The sequence below is a fragment of the Diceros bicornis genome, chromosome 34 (assembly GCF_020826845.1).
Source record: "Diceros bicornis minor isolate mBicDic1 chromosome 34, mDicBic1.mat.cur, whole genome shotgun sequence".
In the NCBI taxonomy this organism is placed as follows: domain Eukaryota; kingdom Metazoa; phylum Chordata; class Mammalia; order Perissodactyla; family Rhinocerotidae; genus Diceros; species Diceros bicornis.
In genome coordinates, this window is record NC_080773.1 from 7,826,809 (window position 1) to 7,851,648 (window position 24,840).

Sequence of the window (24,840 nt, forward strand, 5' to 3'; positions counted from 1 at the left end):
TGATTATTCAATGCATCTTCCCAATCTGCCCACTCGGAACAAAATGGACTTGTAGGTACAAGTCTTAATGTATGCCTACAGCAACATTACAGGTTTGGTTGAAAACGAAGTGTTGTGGCAATACGCATTTCTACTTTGTGGAAGGTAATAATTTTTAAGTGTTGAATGCCTATTTTTCATATCTATTGTTTATTCCTTTTATAAAGTTGATGAAGGTAAGATAATCGAGAATGAGAAACAATCTAGAAGATATTGGGGCTGGCTCATTTTCATTTTTTCCAACATTGTTACATTGCCCAAGTTAGAAAACCTAAAATCTGAATACCTAATTAAACCACAATAGGTCAGGCCCCTGGATATTCCTGGTAGATCGTTTTATGTTTCATAATTGTTTTAATAAACTACTGAGTTCAATTTATTGAACTTTATTTAGAATGTTTGCCTGTATCTTAAGTGATACTGGTCCCGATTTTGCTTTTTAGGGGTTATCCTCTTCCAATTTTATTATTGGGATATTGCCTTATAGAATGATCTGGCAAAAATTTGTTAGAGGTTATCTATTCTTTAAAACTTTTTATTGCTTGCAAAACTATTGAATCTAGTTTTTAAAAAACACGATCATAACTACATTTACATTTTTTCCTTTGTTTATAGATCTATTCAGGTTTTCTATAGTATCTTGAACTTAGATCATTTAGGTTTCTTTAGATAATTCATTCTCTGTATTTTTATACATATTGAAATATATGTATATAGTAATACACATATAACTTTAAAAACTTTTAATTCTCCTTGATATATGTAGCTATTTCACCTTTCCCATAAATAAAGCTGTACTGAGGCAGCTTTTTTCCTCAATAATAACTGCCAATTCTATATTCACGGTCTTTTCAAAAAAAACACCTCTGGATAAAGTCTACTGTTTTACTAACTATTCTACTTTTATTGTATGAATTACTTCCTTCTACTTACCTTAGTTTTTTAAAAAAATTATTTTCTAGCTTAAGTTAATGCTTATTTTTTTCAACACATTTATCAATTGCCTGTTATATGATAGGCACCGTAGGTGTGGAGACTGAGTGGTAAACAAGACAAACTAGTTCCTCAAACCAGATTTTCTAAATGTATTAAGGTGATTAATTTTCTATTAAATAGAGCTTTGGTGATTTGCTACAAATTTTTATTTGTAGGCACCACATTATCATTTATCAATAAGTAGTCCAAAATTTCAGATTTGATTTTCTACTTAAAAAAACCTTTACTGTGGAAATTTTCAAATATATGCAAAGGTAGTAAGAATAGCACAATGAATCCTATGCACTCATTATCCAGCTTCGACCCTTTGGCAACATTTTGCCAATCTCGTTTCATCTATCACTCCCACCTTTTGTTTTCCTGAAGTATTATAAAGCAAATCATAGATGTGACGTGATTTCACCCTTGAATACCTCAGTATAGATCTCTAATGCATAAGGACTTACACACACATACACACTCCCACATCCATGCCATCATCATGCCTAAGAAAATGAACAATAACTGCTTCATATAATTTAGTACTCACTCTAGGTTTACATTTTCACAATAATCTAAAAAATTTTTCACTTATTTGTCCAAATCAGGATTGTATTGACTATATTTTCTGTATTCTTGATGCTCTGGCATTTGGTGACTTGATCCTGGAAAGACTACCCCTCTCAGGGATAGCAAATTCCCAGAGGCAGCAAATGATACCCCCATCCCCCGACCATCTCCTTTATCAAACTCTCACACACCGAGCCAATATTCCCCCTGCCCTAAATCACCCCAGGTACCGGACAACTAGGGACTACCCCTATAGGTCAGAGCCCACCAAAATTATTCCAACCATCCAATCCTAAACTCGCTCAGTGTACCTAACCAGTACCCATCCCTTCCTTCACAGGAAAACTCCAGTAAAGGCTCTGAACCATGCTCTGCCCTCTCCCCTCTTCCCCCTCCCAAAAGAATTGAGTGTTCCCCACGTGGACCTGCGTGGCACGTGGTGCCTGCTATTTCTAGGGATCTCGGAGTATAAACTTCTTCCTTCACGACAATCATTTCCGTGTCCGCATGTCTAACCACACCTGATTAAAACAAATTCTCGGTACATTTTAACACAGGGATCTCAGTACATTCCATGTAATGTATTTAATCGATATGTCTCTTAAGTCTCTTTTAACTTGTAAGATTATGTTTTTATTTTGTCTTGACATATATTGCTTAAAAAACTAGACCATTTATTATGTGGAATTTCCCACATTCTGGATTTGGTTGTTTGCTTCTTTGTGTTATTAATTTCTTTAATCTCCATTTCCTGTAAACTGGTAATTACCTTTAGAGATTAAACTATCCTTCAGGATCAATATCTTGGACAAGAATACTTCACAGGTGGTGCTGTGTACATCCATTGCATCCCATCGAGAAGCACAGAGCCTGGCTGATCTAATTTAAAGATGTTACTACAGATTAGTGGGTATTGTCATTGTACTCCATCTGTTAAAAGGCTTCCTATCAATCTTTCACCCAATGGTCTTCACATCCACTGGTATCACCACCAAGGTTCATTATTTCATAAATTTAAAAAGTGTGATTTTTCAAATTCTATCATTCCTTTGACCTTTATTAGCTAGAATTCTCTAATAATAAAGAACTGTCCTTCACCAACTTTTGGTTGTCTTAAAACATAGTTCATAAAGGAAAGGCAAGAAAAATGCTCCATTTTCCCCCTTTATTGATCAATAAATGCCCTAATGTGGTCCAGAGCTGACCAATGCATTTGGTCAGAAAAAGAAGCTGTCAAAGGCTATAGCGGTCATGACAAAAAGAACACAGGACCCAATTTGAGGAAATTGCCATTGGCCAAAGAGAGGACAATCTGAGCATCAAAAAAAGCCTGCAACGGGGGCTGGTCCCATGGCGTGGTGGTTAAGTTTAGCGTGCTCCACTTCAGTGGCCTGGGTTCACAGGTTCGGATCCTAGGGGCACACCTACACCACTTGTCAGCCATGCTGAGGTGACTACCCACAGACAAAATAGAGGCAGAGGCACAGAAGTTAGCTCAGGGCTAATCTTCCTCGAGCCAAAAAAGAAGACTGGCAACAGATGTTAGCTCAGGGAGAATCTTCCTCACCAAAAAAAAAAAAAAAGGCTACAATGGATTTAAAAACAATTATTGCAGGAATTATAATACAGGTGATCTTAAATTTCCAAATAGTTCTTTTTGTTATCCTTTGTTAGTTTTAAATTAAACTTAGTCTGGGGCCAGAGAATGTAGATTGTAGAATATCTGCTTTTTTATGAACAATCTGAAAAAGCATTTCTTACTTTCACTATTTTAACAAGAATAAGTTATCTGAAATTCAATAAGGATGACTGTTGGTGGAGGGCACTTCTATATTCATTGTGCCCATAGTGTTTTATAGGAATTTTCAAAAGAGTAATATTAACGATGATAATAATAAAAAACAAAATTTAGTGGCTTAAAATAACAACCATTTTAATATATCTCATTATTTTGCAGGTCAGGAATTTGGGTAGGGGCTCATCCAGTCGATTCTTCTGTTCTGTATAGCGTCAGCTGAGGTCACTTGGTGGCATCCAGCTGGTGGCCACTGAAACTATTTCACTCAAACGTTTGATGTCTTGCGCATGTCTGGAAGACTGGACTCAGCAGAGTGTCTCTCTCCCTCTCTATGCAGTCCCAGGTCCTCTCCATGTGGTCTCCTCAGCAGAGTAGCCAGACTGTTCAACACAACAGTTCAAGGTCTGAACTTGAGAGAGTATTCCAGGAGATGAAGTAAAATCTACCAGTAAAGCCTTGGTCCAGGAACTGTCACAGCAGTACTTCTACTATATTCTACTGGTCAAAGTCACAGTCTGCCCAGATTCAAGGGTAAAGGATGTGGATTCCACCTCTTTTTTTTTTTTTTTTTTGTGAGGAAGATCAGCCCTGAGCTAACATCCATGCCAATCCTCCTCTTTTTTTTTTTTTTGCTGAGGAACACTGGCCCTGGGCTAACATCTGTGCCCATCTTCCTCCACTTTATATGCGAGGAAGCCACAGCATGGCTTTATATGTCATGGCCGCCACAGCATGGCCTGACAAGTGGTGCATTGGAGCATACCCAGGACCCGAACCCAGGCCACCAGCAGCAGAATGCGTGCACTTAACCACTATGCTACAGGGCCGGCCCGGGATTCCACCTTTTAATGGGAGGAGTGTCAATGAATTTGCAGCAATTTTTACTCTGCCGCAGTATTATAGTACCATTTTATAAATGAATAACTTATATCACAGAGCAGTTAATCACTTTGTTCAATATAACACAAGTAGGAAAGTAATGGGATAGAGATGACAATGTGTCTTTCCCACATTTGTTATATTAATAGGATTAGTTTTTAGAATGAATGTGAAGTTCATCAGGTTTGAGTGATGGTAGAATATATTAAATTAACATATTCTTTTAAGATATAAAACCTCTTACGCCAAGTCAATTACATGTATGAAGCAAAAGAGATTACTTACTACATTCATAGAGTGTTCTACAACACAGAACAAAAAGATTTTCTTATATTTTAACATTATGAATTTTCAGATGATGGGTAAGGTGTGAATGTTGTCTAAAGGCCTTCTTACATTCCTTACATTCATAGGGTTTCTCACCAGAATGAATTCTCAGATGTTGAATAAGGGATGAATTAAGTCTAAAGGCCTTCCTACATTCCTTACATTCAAAGGGTTTTTCACCAGTATGAATGCTCTGATGTAGAGTAAGTTTTTGGCGCAACCTAAAGGCCTTCCCACATTCCTTACATTTATAGGGCTTCTCACCAATATGAATACTCTGATGTTGTGTAAGTTGTGAGAGTAGTCTAAAGGCCTTCCCACATTCCTTACAGTCATAGGGTTTAACACCAATATGAATACTCTGATGTGAAATAAGTTGTGAGTAACGACTAAAGGCCTTCCAGCACTCCTTACATTCATAAGGTTTCTCACCAGTATGAATTCTGTGATGAAGAATAAGATGATAACCACGACTAAAGGTCTTTCCACATTCCTTACATTCATAGGGTTTCTCACCAGTATGAATTCTCTGGTGGAGTGTTAGCTGTTGCCGTACTCTAAAAGCCTTCCCACATTCCTTACATTCATAGGGTTTCTCACCAGTATGAAGTTTGTGATGTACTCTTAGGCCAGAGCCACACAAAAAGGCCTTCCCACATTCTTTACATTCATAGAGTTTGTCAGCAATATTAAGTTTCTGATGTCGGGTAAGGTGTGCATATTGTCTAAAGGCCTTTCCACATTCTGTACATACATAGGGTTTCTCACCAGTATGAATCCTCTGATGGAGAGTAAGCTGTCCACGCACTCTGAAGGCCTTCCCACATTCTTTACATTCATAGGGCTTCTCACCAATATGAATTTTCTGATGTACTCTAAGGTCTGGGCCACATATGAAAGATTCTCCACATTCCTTACATTCATACAGTTTTTCACCAGAATGAAGTCTCTGATGTCGAGTAAGGTGTGCAGTTTGTCTGAAGGCCATCCCACATTCCTTACATTCATAGGGCTTTTCACCAGTATGAATTCTGTGATGAAAAGTAAGTTGTTGGCGTACTCTAAAGGCCTTCCCACATTCCTTACATTCATAGGGTTTCTCAACAAAATGAATTCTCTGATGCGGAGTAAGAGATGTGCGTTTCTGGTAAGAGGACACTTTTTGAGATGTAATTTTCACTTGACCGAAATATCCTTCTTGCCCTTCAAATTTTCTTTTGGACTCCCAATCATTTTTTAAAATGAGGTCCTTAAGGCCATGGTTTTTAATTCTTTCCATTATCTTCCACTGGGATAAGTTTATTTCATAAATGTCATTTTCTGAAGATAACTTCCTGGTCTCATACTGGGTCTCCAAATCTGAAAGAAAATAAGAGAGCTAACATTGTAAAAGAAGTAAAATTTCTACAATAAAAATAAAAGATAACCAAAGTAATGCCCAATGAAATTCTAAAAGTATTGTTATACAATTTGAAAACAAACAAACATAAGGGAACACCAGGAAAAACGCAAGTTCATCTAAGAAAGTGAGACTGATGACAAAGTAAACGTTTTATGTCAGTGGTTCTCTCATAATTTTATTTATTTATTTTTCCCCTAAAGCCCCAGCAAATAGTTGTATGTCATAGCTACAAATCCTTCTAGTTGCTGTATGTGGGACACAGCCTCAGCATGGCTGGACAAGCAGTGCGTCGGAGCGCACCCGGGATCCGAACCCGGGCCGCCAGCAGCGGAGCGCGCGTACTTAACTGCTAAGCCACAGGGCCGGCCCTGTCAGTGCTTCTCAAATTGAGATGTGAATCAGAATCACCAGGGAGCTTGTTACAAATATTAAGGTTTAAATATCACCTAAACCACTTGGATCAGATTTTACAGTCTGGGCAGCCCTATATTTAATATTCTCCATACAATTCTGATGCAGGAGAAAGGTTGAGAATTCATACTTAACTTTTTTCAACAATTTCTCTTTATTCTTAGAATAAAATAAAACTCCCTGTGGTTAAAAAGGCCTCTGCTTACCTATAACACACCTCAAACCATTTCACTTTTACTGCTACTTTCTACCGCTGAAAAGCAGAGAAGCCGCTTTTCAGATCTTAGAACACGTCCCAACTTACTTTCACCTCTTAGAATGTTTCACAGTCTGCTCTAGCTCCCACAGATCTTCTGATTGCGCTCTTTGCATGGCTGGCTCCTTCTCATCCTGAGGTCTTAGGTTAAAGTCACTTCCTTTAAGGCTGACTCTACTGACAGTCTCTAAATCCATGTTGTTATTATATATCTGTGTTGTTGTTATATATTACAGATCAACGTCTATCTATATTGAAATTATATATTTATTAATTTTTCCAATTATTATTCTGCGTATTTTCTTACCCCTAAACCTCTTCAAGGGAAGAAATAATCTCTACTTTCTTTTCTTTCTTTCTTTTTTTTTTTTTTGTGAGGAAGATCAGCCCTGAGCTAACATCCATGCTAATCCTCCTCTTTTTGCTGAGGAAGACTGGCTCTGAGCTAACATCTATTGCCAATCCTGCTCCTTTTTTTTTTTTTTGCCCCAAAGCCCCAGCAGATAGTTGTATGTCACAGTTGTACATCCTTCTAGTTGCTGTATGTGGGAGGCAGCCTCAGCATGGCCGGAGAAGCGGTGCGTCGGTGTGCGCCCAGGATCCGAACTCGGGCCACCAGTAGTGGAGTGCACGCACTTAACTGCTAAGCCACGGGGCCGGCCCTCTACTTTACTTTCTATTAAATAATAAAACCATAGCATATAACAGGTTTCACTCATTTAATTCCCACAGTTATATACTTATTCTGAATATATTTCTCTGCCTCTAATCTCTCAGACCTTACTACAATGATTAAATACTCCCTTTATTCATGCAAGCTAGCCCAGCTAAATATATAAATTGACAGTGGTGGTTATCTATTACTATGCATCCTTCCACTGCTTATACCTTATCTATGCAGTATTCTCTGCACTGCCCATTCCCTCCTTCAAATAGCTAAGGGTTACTTTTTCTTTGTCTCCATATCATAACAAGGTACTGAGGAGATCTACTTATTGAATCTCCCTTTCAACCTATCCTATCACTGATCCATTTTACAAATGCTCAGCTGGTTCTGTTCTTTCATCCTCTTGCTCAGGTCTTCTCCCTTCCCTCCCCTCAGGGGCAAGGCCATTCCTATATTTTCTAGAAATGTGTCCCAGTGAATTTTCAGACAGGGAAATAAGTTTATACCTTATTGAAGTTCTTATGAAATCCTTAGTTAAAAAAAAAGATGTGAAATGTAAAGAATTCACTAATAGAGATGAAGGGTCTTGCAGTTCATTGTGAAGAACTTGCTAACAAAGGTCACATAGACCAGAGGATGGTAAGCTAGTAGGAGAAAAAGCCAGAGGAAAATTTAAGTGCTGAATGAGTTGTGTATGAGAGAGAAAAAGGATGATGTTTTCAATTATAATATAGTCTGTATAAAAAAATTAAAATCAGGGGCTGGCCCAGTGGCACAATGGTTCAGTTCACGTGCTCCCCTTCGGTGGCCCAGGGTTTGTGGGTTTGGATCCCAGGTGTGGACCTACGCACCGCTCATCAAGCCATGCTGTGGTGGCATCCTATACACAAAATAGAGGAAGACTGGCACAGATGTTAGCTCAGGGCTAACCTTCCTCCGCAAAAAGAGGAAGATTGGTAACCGATGTTAGCTCAGGGCCAATCTTCCTCATAAAAAAAAACAAATTAGAAAAAGAATAAACTGAAGCAAAGCAGAAGGAAGAAATTAACTGATATAAAAGCATAATTATATTAGTTAGAAAACAGGAAAAAAGAACTAACCCATAAAGCAAAAACAGACTCTTTAAAATGAATAATTTTCTAGGTAAATATAATTTACCAAAACTGACCATAGAAGAGATATCCTGTATAATAGACTAATTTCCATAGAGCAAATAGACAATGTGGTCAGACTTACCATCTCCTTCTCTCAGGAAAAAGGCTTTAAAAAGGTTATTAAAGCTTTAAAGAAAAGGCCATCCAAATTCTACTTAGACTGAGAACTAATAAAAAGGAGGACTTCCAAACTATTTTCATGAAGTAATATCGTGCTAAATAAAGATTGTTCATAAAAAGAAAACTATATACTAATTTCCTGAAAACTGATATAAAAACTGTCAACATCTAATAAAACAGTACACTGAAAGACCCAGTGTTATTTATTCAAAGAATGTTAAAGTGGTCCAATATGGGAAAATCTATTAAGATAACTCAACATATTAACAGAGCAGAGGAGGGGGGAAAAAATGACATATCAACTCCAAAGATGCTGAAAAGACAAGTGAAAAACGAACCATTCCTGATTTTAAAAAAACAGCTCCATAAAACAGGAATGATCCTTTCCCTAAAATGAAAAAATATATAATCTTAACACAAAAAGGCAGCTTATTAGTCAACACACTTAAATATTAGAAAGAAATCAGAGGTAGAAGAATTGAAAAGGAGGTAAAACTATTTCCATATGACTGTATAATTGGAAAACTTAAGAGGTTTAAATAATATAAATGGTAACAGAATTAAGTTAATAGGACATAAATTCAAAATACAAAAACTAATAGCCTTTACATACATATTTAACAATAAAATATAAGGGAGAAAAAAGATCCCAGTCAAGACAGTAACAAAAAGCAAACTTAAAATATATATGTAACCTTTATGAGGAAAACTCTAAAACACTCATGAAGCATTTGGCATTAGATTTTCTAAAGAAATCATATACTGAATCACAAAAGGGAGATTACTCTGCATAAGGCGAGAGTGGCCTACCAGGGGTGTTCACGCTGAGAAGTTGAGCAGGTACGGACACAATAGCTAACAACAGAGTAAATACTGTGTTCAAAGTGGCCAGGTATACTGAATCCTGCAAATTATTTCCCTTAGGCCAGGCAGCAACTATTTGTCTGCCACCAGAGTAAGCAATAGACATGGAGGCTAGGGCATGAGAGACATGCTAGTGGCTAGTCAAGTCTTGGGGATATAGCCACATCCACAGGACAAGTTGACAAAGCTCTCCTGCCTCACAAGAGTTAACTGTGTTTGTTCCAAACAAGTTTAAGCCAGTTTCACTTTTTCCCTGAAAGTACCTAATTTAATTAAATAATATGTAAACTCATAAGTAACTAAGAGAAGAGACTGATTCTATGAAAATGAAATGGAACACTCTGGAAAAACTGGTCATAAATACACATTGTTAAAAATCACGGTGGTCAAACATCTAGTGTGGGAAGGATAATAGTAAAAGACGGGGGAAAACATAACAAGAAGGGTTCTGCACTCATATTGCAAGTCTGGTTCTTGTTCTACTTAAAAAAATTTAAAACTAGAAATAATAGACTATGCTTTATGTATGTGGTTTAGATGAAAAATTAAATACGAGACAATAAAAAGGAAGGCTTGGATACATATCAAAAGTATTGGCATACATTTTAATGTTGAGAGTTAATACTTTTATGGTATGTACATAAAATATCTAACACATTTTTACGAATTAATAGACCAACTACCAACGGATTGGATCAAAGGATTTCTATGTTATTAAAGATTGCTGATGAGAATATAGAAAAATATGTCTTTTCTTTAATTAGCTAAAAATACATAAATATAAAAACATAAAGGCAGTTCCCCCTTTAAAGAGAACCAGCTTTAATTGAATGAAAAATGTCACATAAATCACCCGGACTTATTACTTAGTCTGTTTGGGCATTGCATTTTATTTTATTATTATTTTTTTTTTGTGAGGAATATCAGCCCTGAGCTAACATCCATGCCAATCCTCCTCTTTTTGCTGAGGAAGACTGGCCCTGGGCTAACATCCAGGGCTGTCTTCCTCCACTTTATATGGGATGCCGCCACAGCATGGCTTGACAAGCGGTGTATCAGTGTACTGCCGGGGATCCGAACCTGGGCCACCAGCAGCGGAGCACGTGTACTTAACCACTACGCCACTGGGCAGGCCCCTGGGCATTTTATTTTTAACCACCCTGCTTTGTTGATACAAGAAGGTCCGGGATATAGAAGATTTGGTTCCAAGGAAGTCCTATTTGCATTTCAACACTGGGGACAGTGTACAAAGATCTGAAAATAATAAAACTTGACATCCAAGGAACTGTACTTCTGAGAACCAATTTTAATCACATCCTGAATAAGTCCATACTGAATGCTAATCTTGAACAATCTTCATGTTCTATTCATCATCATCTTTCTTATTTCACTGAGAAAATAGCAACATTAGAAGAATATTCTGTCCTCTCCACCACACTGACCAACCTACCTGCATTCATAATTACATTGTTTTCTTTTTTAATAATTTTATTTATTTATTTTTTCCCCCAAAGCCCCAGTAGATAGTTGTATGTCATAGCTGCACATCCTTCTAGTTGCTGTATGTGGGATGCGGCCTCAGCATGGCCGGAGAAGCGGTACGTCGGTGCGCGCCCGGGATCTGAACCCAGGCCGCCAGCATCAGAGTGCGCGCACTTAACCGCTAAGCCACGGGGCCGGCCCTGTTTTCTCTTTTATTCCCTCTTGTTCCCTGGATCCTATCCTCTTCCTCCAACTCAACCTCAAAGACACTGCTCCCACAAAGTCTCTCTATTGCATCAATTTTCCCTACCTAGAGAATCATTCCCCTAAGCACACAAACATGCTCTAATATTTCGTATCATAAAATACACTGCTTATAACCCATATCCCCAGGGTAACAATAAACTCTATTTCCCAGCTTCCCTTCATACATAATTCCTTCAAAGAGTTGTCTTATACTCATTCTCATCCCTGCCTCATCTACTCTTTTCTCATTAAGTCATTCCAATCACGTTTTCACCCTGACTCCACTAAAATCACTCTTGACAAGGTCACCAGCATTCTCCATTTGCCAGAACCTGGGGTCAAGTCTCAGTCCTCGTTCTCTATCCCTCCCACCTGAAACATTTTCTTTTGTTTTCATTTTATATCAGTGCCTGCTCCTTCTCCATCTCCTTTGCTGCCCCCTCTTTCAAAGGTCTAAATGGTGGAGTGCCCGTCTGATGGAGTTCGCCTATCGGCTTTCTTCTGTCTGCCTGCCTTCTTCAGATGATGACATTCAGACCCATGGATTTCAATTTCAACCATAAAGTAAAGACACCCAGGTGTATATCAGGCCATAATTTCTCCCTGACTCCAGGTGTACATATTCAGCTGCCTACTCAACATCTCAAACTGGAAGAATAATACACATCTCAAACTTAAAATATTCAAAACAGAAACTCTTAATGTCGACCTTCCAACCTGCTCTATCTTCCCCACCTCAGTAAACTGTGCTTCCATTCACCCAGCTGTTCAAGCTAACACCCTTAGCTCCTCCTCTGATTTTACTCTTTCCCACTTACTCCACTTATAATCCCATAGGCATGTTCTTTTTGGCACTACCTTCATACATATCACAAGTCTATCAGCTTCTTACTATCTCCTACCATTGCCTTTCTTATCCACACCACCATTACCTCTAGTCTGAACAGGTGAAATTGCCTCCATACCCGTCATTCCTGCTTCTGTACTCAACCAGAGGGATCATTTTAGAACATAAAGCAGACCATAGTTTCCAATTTCTCTTAATGATTATATTATCTGGCCCTTGCCTGACTCTGATCTCATCTCTTGTTACTTTCCCTTCTCCTTCCCTGTTCTAGCCATAACGGCGTTCTTGCTATTTCTCAAACATGCAAAGGTAACTTCCTCTTTAGGTCTTTTCTATCTGTTCAGAATGTTCTTCCCCTAGAAAGTCACATGGCTTGAGCCCTTCACGTCTCCCCTCAAATATTACTTCCTCAAAAAAACTTTCCTTCGTTGGTCCACTCTTCTGTATGCATGTTATACTTCAATAAAACTTGAAGAAAGAAACAAAGGAAGAAAAGAAAAAAAAATGAATGATCTTATTTAAGACATCTAACTTTGAGTCAACAATTGTTATTATGGCTAAATGTTTACAGACTAAACTGATATTTTCTTATTCACTTGGAACCTCTGCATTTTGTTTTGTTTTTTACTACTAATAGTTGTAAATTTCATTTAATTACCTAAATGTAAATAAGAAAATAAGTTAGGATTGGGAAAAAAAGGCATGTTTTTCTTTCCTTTGGTAGAAAACGAGTCAGGAGATATAAGATTATAAATAGCGTGGGCATTAAAATGGCCCTATTGTTACAAAATAAGAACTTTTAGCCTAAAATGAGTCTCCTCAGCCAGACTTAAGAATATACAAAGAGCAAAATACGAAATGATAACATATATCTCTATATAAAGAATTTTAAGGATCTTTTTTTAACAAGAGGTTCAAAAAGAGATGAAAATAGCACAGGGGTAGAAGCTAAACCAAGGGATCCTTCTTCCTATAGTCTATCACATTTCCATATATACATACACGGAAAAAGGCAAATAAGAATCCAAGGATCTGTCTTCTAGAGTAATTCATATGAAACTTAATTGTTGATAAAACATATATTATTACAATGTCAAGCATATTTTTCTGTGTGGTCTTTTATTTCCCACTTAAAAATTTATGAGAAAGTTAGGAAAAAAAGGCTTCTCTGACCATAACTAAAACAGCCTTCCCATCCCACCCCATTCTCTATTCCCTTACTCTGCTCACTTTTCTTCATAGCTCTCTCTTATTACCTGACATTATATTTTCTATTTATTTACAGTTACTATGTTTCTCTTATTATGAGGTAAATTCCATGGGGACAGATACTCTATTGTTTTTTTGTTTTTTTTTTTTTTTCTATTGGTTTTATTTACCACTGTATCAATAGTGTCTAGCATAATGTCCAGCTCAGGGGTTGGGCTAACTATCTGTCTATCTATAAAAGCAAAAGAAGAAAGCAACTGAATCAAAATACAGATAGAATGGCTGTCAACAGCAACAAAGGGAGCACTTCTCCACCCCATGCCCCCTTCAAAGGGAGGGAAAAGTGGAGAGAACAACAAAAAAAAAGGAAGAATGGTAAATGGGATAAAGAAGTAGTTCTGTTAGTACCCCCAACTATGATCTGGATTTGCTCCCCAGGTCTCAGACTTTTTCTCCTCAGGCCATGGACCTTTATAGAGGGCTTTCTAAACAACATCAGAAGGGTGTGCCTCTTGCCTAAGTAGCTGGGCGGTTTCCTCTGATGATGGCTTCCTCCTGCACGACTGGCCCTCACTCACCTGGATATCGTCGTCTTCCTTTCCTCACAACTTTCCAGGGCTCTTTTCCTTGCTCCAATAAGGAAATTACATCTGGTTTAGAAATGAAGCGTCCTGGTTAGAAGAAAAGAAATGTAAGGTGATATAGAAATAAAAAATAAATTTGAAACAACTTTGATTCAGTCTTGGTTAAAGTTTTAATAAACTATTGGTCAAATGGTAATTGACAAGGCCTTTAGAACAAAAAAGGGCAAGATGGTTAAGAAACATTCACATTAAGGTTACATAATAAACAGAGATTAGAGAGGGAGGGAAAAGGTCTTATTTTAATTTATATTCATACAAGTACTCCTTCTTGAGAGGCAACAGTGGTTGAGAGCTCAGACTGCCTGGGTTCAGATCCTGCCTCTGCCACAACTCAGTTGTGTGACCTTGGACAAGTCACCTCTATGCTTTATTTTCCTCATCTATAAAATAGTGATAATAATTATACATATCTTACATGATTGTTGTGAAGGTTACATTAATACACATCTATATCTCAACATTGCCTAGATTATATACTAAGCACTACATATTTTTTTTAGCTATTATTTATTTTTACTGTTATTTTGCTGAGAGGAAAACAAGAAGCTTCCTAAGGCATTTATTGTTATTTCTTAGGATATTCATACAATGTTAAATGCAAAGTTCTTGGATTTTTAACATTCAATCATAAAAGTAGGTAAAAGTGAATGTCTTTGTTTATTAACAAAAGGAATAAGTTCTTTTGAATTGTAAATAAATCCCATTGATCCAACTTACCACCAGTCAGAGAAAAACCAAGATACAGGTTGTAGCTGTTTTCCTTATAGGTATACCAACAAATAACAAAACACCTAGAGCAATTCTGAGTTCAAACGCAAAATGAAACCTGATTTCTTTGACACTGGTAAGGCTGTAAATCACCCAGGTTTCAAATCCAGCCCTTTCATCATTAAGGAAGGCCTGAAAGCCACTTAAGGATACAGAAGATGAATACGCTTAATGGAGGTGCTCACTTCCAAACAAATGAGGCTCAAATCATTCCCTTGAGAACAGGGAGCAGAAATTCATATAATTTCTTGAAATATACTCCTGAAATTTCTAGAGAAGAAAGCTGATACTACAGAGAACAGAGTCTAAATTACGAGAGGCAGATGACTTTACCCAATGAGACCAAGTTGCTGTAGTTCTCCAACATTACATCTCTGTACAAGTCCCTCTGTTCCAAGTCCAGGTATTCCCACTCCTCCTGAGAGAAGACTATGGACACATCACTGAACATCACTGATCCCTGAAATGACAAACCGTATAATACAATTAAAATTCAAGAAAATTCGTTTTAAGATGGAAGGAGAAAAGATGGAAGAGATACTAAGGAAACAGACCATATGGCAAGCAAACAGGCTTGGGCTGGAAGCCTGCAACGTAGTGAGTTAGGAAAAGAGCGTGCCCTAAGCAGCATGCCTATGTGTTCTCTTGAGGGATCCTGCTGCTACAGAGATAGCCTCTTGTGTACTCTGGCATATCTTAATTATCCAAACATGTGTGGGAAAGAGAAAAAAACAATGAGTTTTCCAATTAACTGAAATACCTTATATAAACCTTCTGCCTGCTACATACCTCCCTCATAAATTCTCAAGAAGTGTGAGTTCTTCCACCCTTTCCCCTTATAGAACAGATTTTAAAACAAGTTTCCCTATAATACATCTATGTTAGAAAAGGATCTGAATACAATTAAAGAATTTCTTCCAAGTTCATCATTGAATCAGATCATATCACAAGCATTTTCCCATTTATGAGATTCTTTAATGAACTTCAAAAAAAAACTGGTTGTATAACAGTCTATGCAATGGACATATGAGACTTAGTCACTCTTCTATACTTAAATATTTTGGGTCTATATAAAATATTTAAGGTCCTCCTCAATTCTGAGGGTCTACAACTATTATGTATCTGCATGATCTTCTTACTGGCTATCATTTTCCATCCCTCACTGTATGCATTCCTTGATCCTGAGATGGAGCATACTGATGTAGATTCTGGATACTGGTGATCCAGAATCACAAAGATGTCATTCTAGACCAGCACATCCTGTTCACCTACAAATGGAACCCTGCTCCTGGTGGATAACTCTTAGGGATTCCAGGAGAAGATCCCTGATCTCTCTGCATGCAACACCCAACCACATCCCTACCCAGTCCTAAAAGCCTCACAGAGCATGAGATCTCACCATACACTGAGGCTGAGGCCAACCAACAGCAAATCTTACCTTATATACTTGGAAAACTCAAGTCCAGAAAAGTTCAGAGTTTTCCCACGAGTAGTCAAATGATCCCATCCTCTCTCATCAACTCACAAAATGGCCAAACATCTCTCTCAAGGGATTTCATTTCTGTTTCACTGCATCTCTTAGCAAAAGACTGAGCACATATGAAAGATGCTGAATGATTTGTTCAATGAATATGTGAACAAAGACCAGAAAAAAGAGGACTCATAGGATAGGCATTGTTCCATTTAGCCTCATCCCTCACTGGATTTGGAGGAACGGGGAGAAGGTTATTAGATGTGGCTCTGATACATAGAAAGTTTCAGGATAGAGAAATGTTCATAGGATCTTAACATGACAGTATTTCCAGGAGAAAGACAGAGTAACTTACATGGGCCATGGTTTAGAAATTCAAGAACTGGTCAGTCCTCCTTGGGGTTTTCTTGCATGGAGAAGCAGAGTTCACAGAGGCCAATGCTAGGGGGCAGAAAAGGAGGCCATGAGATCAGATAGGCCTCAGAACTCCCAAAATGACTCGAGCTAATATGTCCTTTCCCCTCCCTTGACCTCCCCACAACACACACACACACACACACACACACACACACACGCATGCGCGCGCACACACACTGAGAAAGATTTGAGGGAATCTTGACAAATCTAATCCCTACTTGTAAATTTCAGGGCTAGTAAGAGGCCACATCATCTAAACAGGATTTCTTTCAAAGAAATTCTCACAGGCCTGCTTGGATTCATCAGATACAAAGAGAGAAATTCATAAGGACCAACTCTGGCAGCCATTACCACTGCAAAACTGCTGCACTGGCAGCCCTGCCTGCCTGCAGCCGTAATAATAACTTCCAGAATCTTGTGGGCTCTTCAACCATTTTCAATTAGAATCATCCACATTGCTTTCCAAAATGACTTTCATTTGCCATTCTCTTTCTTACAACCTAGTCTAAAGAAGTGTGGATTCATGCTCTCAACAGGCAGATGGTAACACATATCTATATATCAAGAATTTTCATGTGATGCCTATTTTATATACAGTAACTGTATCCTCAGGATTGCTATGTAGAATAATAATTACCCTATCTATGCACTGGATCAGAAAATTCATGCTAAAAGAGCTGAAATCACTTGCAGAAATTCAGTTAGTAAATAGCAAAGCTGCATCTGGACTCCTTATTTTTCTAACCACAAAGTCAGCTGTCATTCAGCTCCAGCTCTTGCCTCTGAAGCCACGAATCTCTTGCTCCAATAAGAGAAACATGAGCATGCATGACTCACTAACAAATAGAAATAACACATCGAATCACCAAAGGATATTAAATCTCACTTTGAGTACTGATGCCCATATTAACCAGTTTGTGAGGAAATGAATATTCTAACCTGCAGACTTTGTAAATTTAAAAGCACATACAAGCAGCATTTAAACCATGCACTTAAACCCTTTGACTCAGAAATTCTATTTTTGGGATTAAAGAAAATAATTGTTTATGTAGACAAAGATGTAAGACTGTGCTGACAGACATTACTCATAATGAAAAAAGCTGGAAAGAACCTCAATGTCCTTCGGTAGGAAATAGATTAAATAAATTATAAAGCATCCATAGAGTGAAAAAACTTGCCATTTAAAAATGATGACGTAGATCTTTAACCGGAAAGATGGAAATATGTTTGCTACGTGTTGAGTGAAGAATGTAGGTAATAATGGTTGTGAGTAGTGTGATCCTGTTATGGCAGGGCATAAATAACTGTATGCATATACATATTTGTGTATGTGCAGAGTAATCACTAAACGCTAAGGTTTAGAAAATATATGAGGACATACAAAATATTGAAGATATGTAGTCTTTAGAAAAGTAAAATAAAATGGACATTATGATTATATTGGTAAAGTATACATATATATCAGCATAAAGAGGCACTAACAGGCATCAACAGATAGAAAAAAATCTGCAAAGGTTGCTTATTTCAACATTGTGATCTTAATTTTCTTCTTTTTGCTTGTATTTACTTCATAATTTTATATGGTGATATACACTTTGGAAATATATTTTTTAAATTTTGCAAACAGGAAGCTTTTCTTCATATAGGTGAAAGAGACTCACTTTTTAGAGCAGTCATCCCTTGAACTTGGAGAAAAAAGCTGCTGTGTTTTTCATTTCAGCTCCCCATATCTGAACAAACTCTATGATTTGTAAGTTGTTCATGTACCTTGGAGTTTTGTCAAGAAAAGAATGGTTAAACATCCCCAACTAACGCCTTGTTTCACTGCTGCTGCCTCTCATAGCTTCTTGACTGATGCATTTATCTTGCTTCTGAACCAGTCATTTTAGCCATGATGTCCTCCAAAGAGCTACTGAAGCTTCTTGCCCTGTTGGTCTCACTTTGCATCAACATCATGAGAATAACAACTGTGAGGCATAAAGCTTATTTCATAAAATCCATTTACCTCCACAGAAATCCGAAGGGTGTGGTATTATTTGGTCACAACCTGACAGTGCTTGCTATAATCAGAGACGTCTCCTTCCCAGGAACTCCCAAGCCATGCCATCTGACTGTTTCAATGACCTTTATCACACTTGTCTTAGTCTTATTCCTGCAGAGGTTTATCTACCTCAATAGATAATAAGCAACTTAAGGATAGCAACACGTCATTTTAGTACTTTAGTACTGTACTTTCCCCAAGCACTAGCACAGGATCTGGCATATTGTGAGTACTCTATAAATGTCTGATAATTCAACCTAGAAATTCCATTTCTAGGAATTTATCCTTCTGAAATATTTGTAGAAGTACACAAAGAGACATATGCAAGGAAGTTCATCAGAGAATAACTTATAACCAAAAGTCAGAATACCTAACTGTGGGCAACAAGCTAAATAAATTATGTTTCACTATATGAAGGCATATTATGTAATTATTAATAATAATGATACTGGTATCCATGATATCCACGATAAATTACCAAGTACGGCAGGTAGACTAAAAAGAATATGCACAATTTTGGAAAGTGGTTCATATATGAAGAATACAGGCTTTGTTGTCAGGATCCAGGATATGAATCAAAGCTCTGACAGTTATCAACTAGGAGACTTTGGACATGTTACTTAATTTTCAGTGCCTCTGTTTCCTCATAGATTAAACTAGAGAATAATAACATTATCTATCTTATAGGGCTGTTATGGAGGTTAAATAATATAATACATATAAAGCACTTAAAATGGCTTATTATAAGCACTAAATAAAATAAAATAAATCACATGCTCCTTATTCCATTTATTAAATAAAATATTAAATAATTTTTAATTAAAAAATTTAAAAATTTTTGATAAATTTTCTTTAATAATTTTCTTTAATAATTTTAATATGAGGATGCCCTTTCTCTTTTTTCCTTATAGTAAATTTTTTGAGATTTTCAGGACTGCTCTTTCTTACAATATTAATAAATTTTAGAACTAGGCTTGAGAATGTAATTTTTCTTAATAATGTTAGTAAAATAGATTCACAAAAATCAAGAGGGCCGCCCCGTGGCTTAGCGGTTAAGTGCGTGCGCTCCGCTGCTGGCGGCCTGGGTTCGGATCCCGGGTGTGCACCGACGCACTGCTTCTCTGGCCATGCTGAGGCTGCGTCCCACATACAGCAACTAGTAGGATGTGCAGCTATGACATACAACTATCTATTGGAGCTTTGGGGGGAAAAATAAATAAATAAATAATCTTATAAATAAATAATCTTAAAAAAAAAAAAAGATTCACAAAAATCAAGAAGCAAGCAGTAGAGCAAGGCCTCTCTTGCTCTCCATCCCTAGCAGCTGCAAGGAGACACCATTTAGCATCATAAAACTCAAGAAATTTGATTTGATAAGGTGGCATACTGAACACATTACAAACGTTTCAAGTTCTTCTGTATAATGTCTGAATATGTCACTACTACCACTTTTTTCCCCTGTTATTATAAATCTGTAATTAGGAGTAACCTTAAACCACTAAAAAAAAGTCTCTATTTCTGAAGGGATATCTTAATAATTTGTTGCTCTGGTAATTGTTTTAATCAATGTCTCCATAATCCTAAAAGGTGTAAATTCTTGAAGTGTTTTTCAAATTAGAGGGGAACAACTGCACTTCCCTTTACTCTGTACAGGCATAACAATATAATAAATCTTATGACTGTACTGGATTTCTTTTTCAAAGCGTTGGGTAGTTTTTATCACCTTAAATAATCAATTTTTGTGATTCTATTTTGCAAAGCAAACATATGTACACAAGTGCACAGAAAAATATCTGGAAAAACAATCATCAAAATAGTAATATTCATTAACTCTCGATGGTGGGACAATCGATGGGCAATTAAAATTTTCTTCTTTATAAGTTCCTTATAAGGTCTCTGTATTTTTTTTTCTTTTTACAATAAACCTGCATTAATTCTATTATCAAAAACAAAAATTAAACTATTTCCATACAAATAAAACAAAAAACAGAGTTGGGGAGAGGGAGTATCTTCTAGTTGTTAACAGAAATGTGAGGCTATAGGCCTGTAACATGAGGGGGTTCCACAAAAAAAAACCCTGGCATGGCAGAAATAAATAACATTCATCAATTCTTTTACTGTTCTTCATCAAAAACAACGAGCTTCCTTCACTATTTTTCTTCTGTGCCTGAACACAATCAAAGTAAGCAGCATTCCCAAATTACTCCAAACTATACAGAACAGTATTTGGTACAAATAGATGCTTTATCTCTGCCTTTCTCTACTGAATAATTAAAATTTCATATTAGATATAATCTTCACAAAATGTCTTACAAACCCCTTGCTTAAAATCGATCATCTACTTTTTTTCCTTCTCATGATTCGCATAATACCAATGGCATAAAATTGCATCACATGGATGGATTGTGATTTATTTAATAATTTCCCATTGTAAGACACTAATTTTATATAAGTTATCCCAAAGAACATTCTCAGATATTACAGTCTTTGATTCTAGGCGAGCGGATCTGAATCTTTTTGGGTCATGTTTGATAATCTCCTTAAATTATGGACTTCCTCCCCAGAACAATGGTATATTAAGAAATATTTACAACAATTTTTCTCATAATTTCAAGGGGTTTCTGGTTCCCTGAAAGCCCCAAATGGGTTTAAATTACCTTTGTTTAAGAATTCCTTAATATCCAAAATATAGGGCCGGCCCCGTGGCTTAGCGGTTAAGTGTGTGCGCTCTGCTGCTGGTGGCCCGAGGTTCGGATCCCGGGCGCGCACCAACGCACCGCTTCTCTGGCCATGCTGAGGCCGCGTCCCACATACAGCAACTAGAAGGATGTGCAGCTATGACATACAACTATCTAGTGGGGCTTTGGGGGAAAATAAATAAATAAATAAAATTATAAGAAAAAAAAATATATCCAAAATATATAAAGAACTCATACAACCCAACAACAAAAAAACAAACAACCCAATTGAAAAATGGGCAGAGGGGGCCGGCCCCGTGGCTTAGCAGTTAAGTGCACGCGCTGCGCTGCTGGTGGCCCGGGGTTCGGATCCCAAGAGCACACAACGCACCGCTTGTCAGGCCATGCTGTGGCGGCGTGCCACATAAAGTGGAGGAAGCTCAGCTCGGATGTTAGCTCAGGTCCAGTCCTCTTCAGCAAAAGGAGGAGGACTGGCATGGATGTTAGCTCAGGGCTGATCTTCCTCACAAAAAAAAAAAAATGGGCAGAGGATCTGAACATTTTTTCAAAGAAGATAGACAGATGGCCAACAGGCATATGAAAAGATGTTCAACATCACTAATTATCAGGGAAATATAAATCAAGACCACAATGAGATATCACTTCATGCCCATCAGAATGGCTATTATTAAAAAGCCAAGAAATAACAAGTGTTGAGGAGGATGTGGAGAAAAGGGAACCCTTGTATACTGCTGGTGGGAATGTAAACTGGTGCAGGCACTATGGAAAACAATATGGAGATTCCTCAAAAAATTAAAAATAGAACTACCATATGATCCAGCTATTCCACTTCTGGGTATTTACCCAAAGAACACAAAAACAGTAATTTAAAAAGATATATGCAACCCTACGTTCATTGTAGCATTATTCAGAACAACCAAGACTTGGAAACAACCTAAGTGCCCATCAACAGATGAATGAATAAAGAAGATGTGGTATACATATATATGATGGAATACTATTCAGCCATAAAAAAGATGAAATCCTGCCATTTGTGACAACACGGATGGACCTTGAGGGTATTATGCTAAGTGAAATAAGTCATATGATTTCACTCATATGTGGAAGATAAAAACAACAAGAAACAAGCACACAGATATGGAGAATAGACTGGTAGTTACCAGAGGGGAAGGAGGCTGGGAGGAAGGCAAAAGGGGTAAAGGGGCAAATATGTACAGTGACAGATGGCAACTAGACTTTTGGTGGTGAACACGATGCAGTCTATACAGAAGTCGAAATATAACGATGTACACTTGAAATTTATATAATGTTATAAACCAATGTTACCTCAATAAAAAAAAAAACTTATCTAGACCATTTGAACTTCTCATTTTTTTAAAAAAAGTGCCCATCACAACTAGCATGGTATTTTCATTTCTCTTCCTCTATTGGAAGCGGATGGGAAATCTCTGAAAACCACCACATAACAACAAATAGTTAATGTTTACTAAGTACTTACGAAGTATCAGGCACTGTTCCAAGAGCTTTACACATAGTTATAAAAAGAAAGCTCACAGAAGAATGGGAAGTGTCTGCCAAATGGACATGTGCACATAGGCACCAGGGAGAGGGCGTAGGTAATAATTCAACGGACAGGCCATTTAAGGAGGAGGAGGCAAACGGTCCCATGTCCTAAAAAATAAAAACGCATTTCACAGAACCAGAGGAAATACCCACTCGCCTTGACCCTGACCCTCAAGATGGGCCACAGTAACTCATTCCTGCTCCTCCTCAGGGCCCTTCTCGTCCAGTATGACAAGATGGGGAAGAAGCGGATCTTAGGACAACAGGGCTGTCTTGGAGCCCAGCCCAGCCTGGCTCAAGCAGGGCACGCCCCGCCCACACCTGTCCCCCCCCCCACACCTGTCCCCCCCCCGCCCCCGCCACGTCCAGAGCGCAGGAAGAGGGGGAGAGTACTGCTGACCCCTCCCAGCACTGGGGAAAGGCCAGGGGCGCGGAGGTGCGGGACGGGAAGCGGACTGCACAGCAGTGTCCCGGCGGGAACTCGATGGTCTGGAACCTGCAGTGGGACCCCTCGGCGGCGTAAGCGTGCGAGCGAGGCCGCGTGTCCGCGCCCGAGGACGGCGTGCGCTGGGAGGGCTCCGAGGAGCCAGCCCGGGCACGTCCACGTCTAACTCTCCGGTCCCGAGCTCGGGTCTGAGCCTCGGCGCTGGGGGTCTTGACTCTGGCGCTCGGATGTCCCACTGCGGGCCCACTCCGCGGCTGGGCCCGTGCGGCTGAGGGCAGAAGGCTCAGCTGTGACGCCAGGGTCGGAGTCACACAGTTCGCGGCCACGGCAACCTGCGCTCACGCTAGAGGCTCTGCACCCACCTGAGTCTCACAAACGCCATCACCCACTAGTCCGGGCCTCACAACCGCACAGTCCCGATGCCACGCCCCAGCCCCGTCACGCCCACAGACACACAGCCGCACACGGCTGCCCCACCGCCGCTCTCGCGCACTCTCGGGCCTGAGGCGCGGGGTCCCGACGCTCTGCGGTGCTGCAGCGCCTCCCTTCCTTCTCCTCATCCCCGGGCCGCAACGCTTTTCCGACAGACGGCCGGAACCAACGCTCCGAGCCCGGACTGCTCACCTGGGCGCCGAACCGGTCTCGCGGTGATGCCCAGCGGAAGCGAGGGCCCCGCGGCCCAGTCAAACCCACAGTCTCCGGGGCCTAACGGGTCGCGCGCGGGGGTCACTGGGAGCTCTGGTTGCACGCGCCGAGGGCGCAGGCGCGGCCAGCTCCAAGAGGCGGAACGTCAGTCCCGCCGGCTAGTAGAGTGCGCCGGGATCCAGTCTAGCTCCGGTCAGGGCGGGGTTCCCGGCCTTTTGTCCCCAGAAAGTCCCGGCAGGACCTGGAGCGGGGCGGGGCAGGAGCATTAAAGCGGGATGGGCGTAAATGTGACTCTCCGTGGGGCCGTCTGGGGAGTCCTGTGACCACGGACGGCGCTGTGTGTCTGTCTGTGGAGTGGTTCCGGTGCGATTGTTTCACTGGGCGGGGCTGGTTTGAGTCGGAGATCGTGGGACTGCGAGGACCAGAATGCGGGCTGTGAAGGAGACTTTATGACTGGGACTGTGCGTCGGGCTGTGTAGGACTGAGAATGCTGTGGGGGCCTTTGCGGTAATGGGGTTGCCTGGGAGTGCGTGAGATTGTGTTTCTGTGAGCGTGTCTGTAACTGACTGAAATTGTATGGGGCGCGGTTGTGGTAGATTTGTTTCCTTGGGCCTTCCCTGCAGACATGGATGTGAGTCACTCGCTGTGTGTCTGAGGACGCAGGCGCCTGACTGTGTGGCGAGTGTGCGCCTCTCGTGTGTGCCTGCGGGCCTGAGGCGAGGTGGCGGCTGTCTGGATGATTGGATGTGACCGAGAGCCTCACTCGCCTCAACCCTGAAGTAGGTAAAGGAATGTTGCATCTTCAAGGAGCATCAGCTTTATTGAAGGATTTGGTGAAAAAACTGATTTTTCTGGAAAATTATGTATTTATTTTACATTTAATCAGAGGTTTACTATGGAG

The 24,840-nt window shown here is 39.3% G+C and overlaps 1 protein-coding gene across 1 annotated transcript in view; it reads right to left on the minus strand.

The window, feature by feature from the left end:
* The window catches only part of LOC131397950 (zinc finger protein 91-like), a 60,158-nt gene extending 36,156 nt beyond the window's left edge, over window positions 1–24,002 (minus strand). Inside the window, exons 1-5 of the mRNA XM_058531048.1 lie at window positions 23,919–24,002; window positions 16,485–16,570; window positions 14,992–15,118; window positions 13,825–13,917; window positions 4,596–5,947 (exon numbers count right to left, since the gene is read on the minus strand). Coding sequence (XP_058387031.1) covers window positions 4,596–5,947; window positions 13,825–13,917; window positions 14,992–15,118; window positions 16,485–16,493 — 1,581 coding nt within the window. The 5' untranslated portion in view covers window positions 16,494–16,570; window positions 23,919–24,002. The remainder of the gene's footprint in view (window positions 1–4,595; window positions 5,948–13,824; window positions 13,918–14,991; window positions 15,119–16,484; window positions 16,571–23,918) is intronic.
* Between the last annotated feature and the right edge of the window lie 838 nt (window positions 24,003–24,840).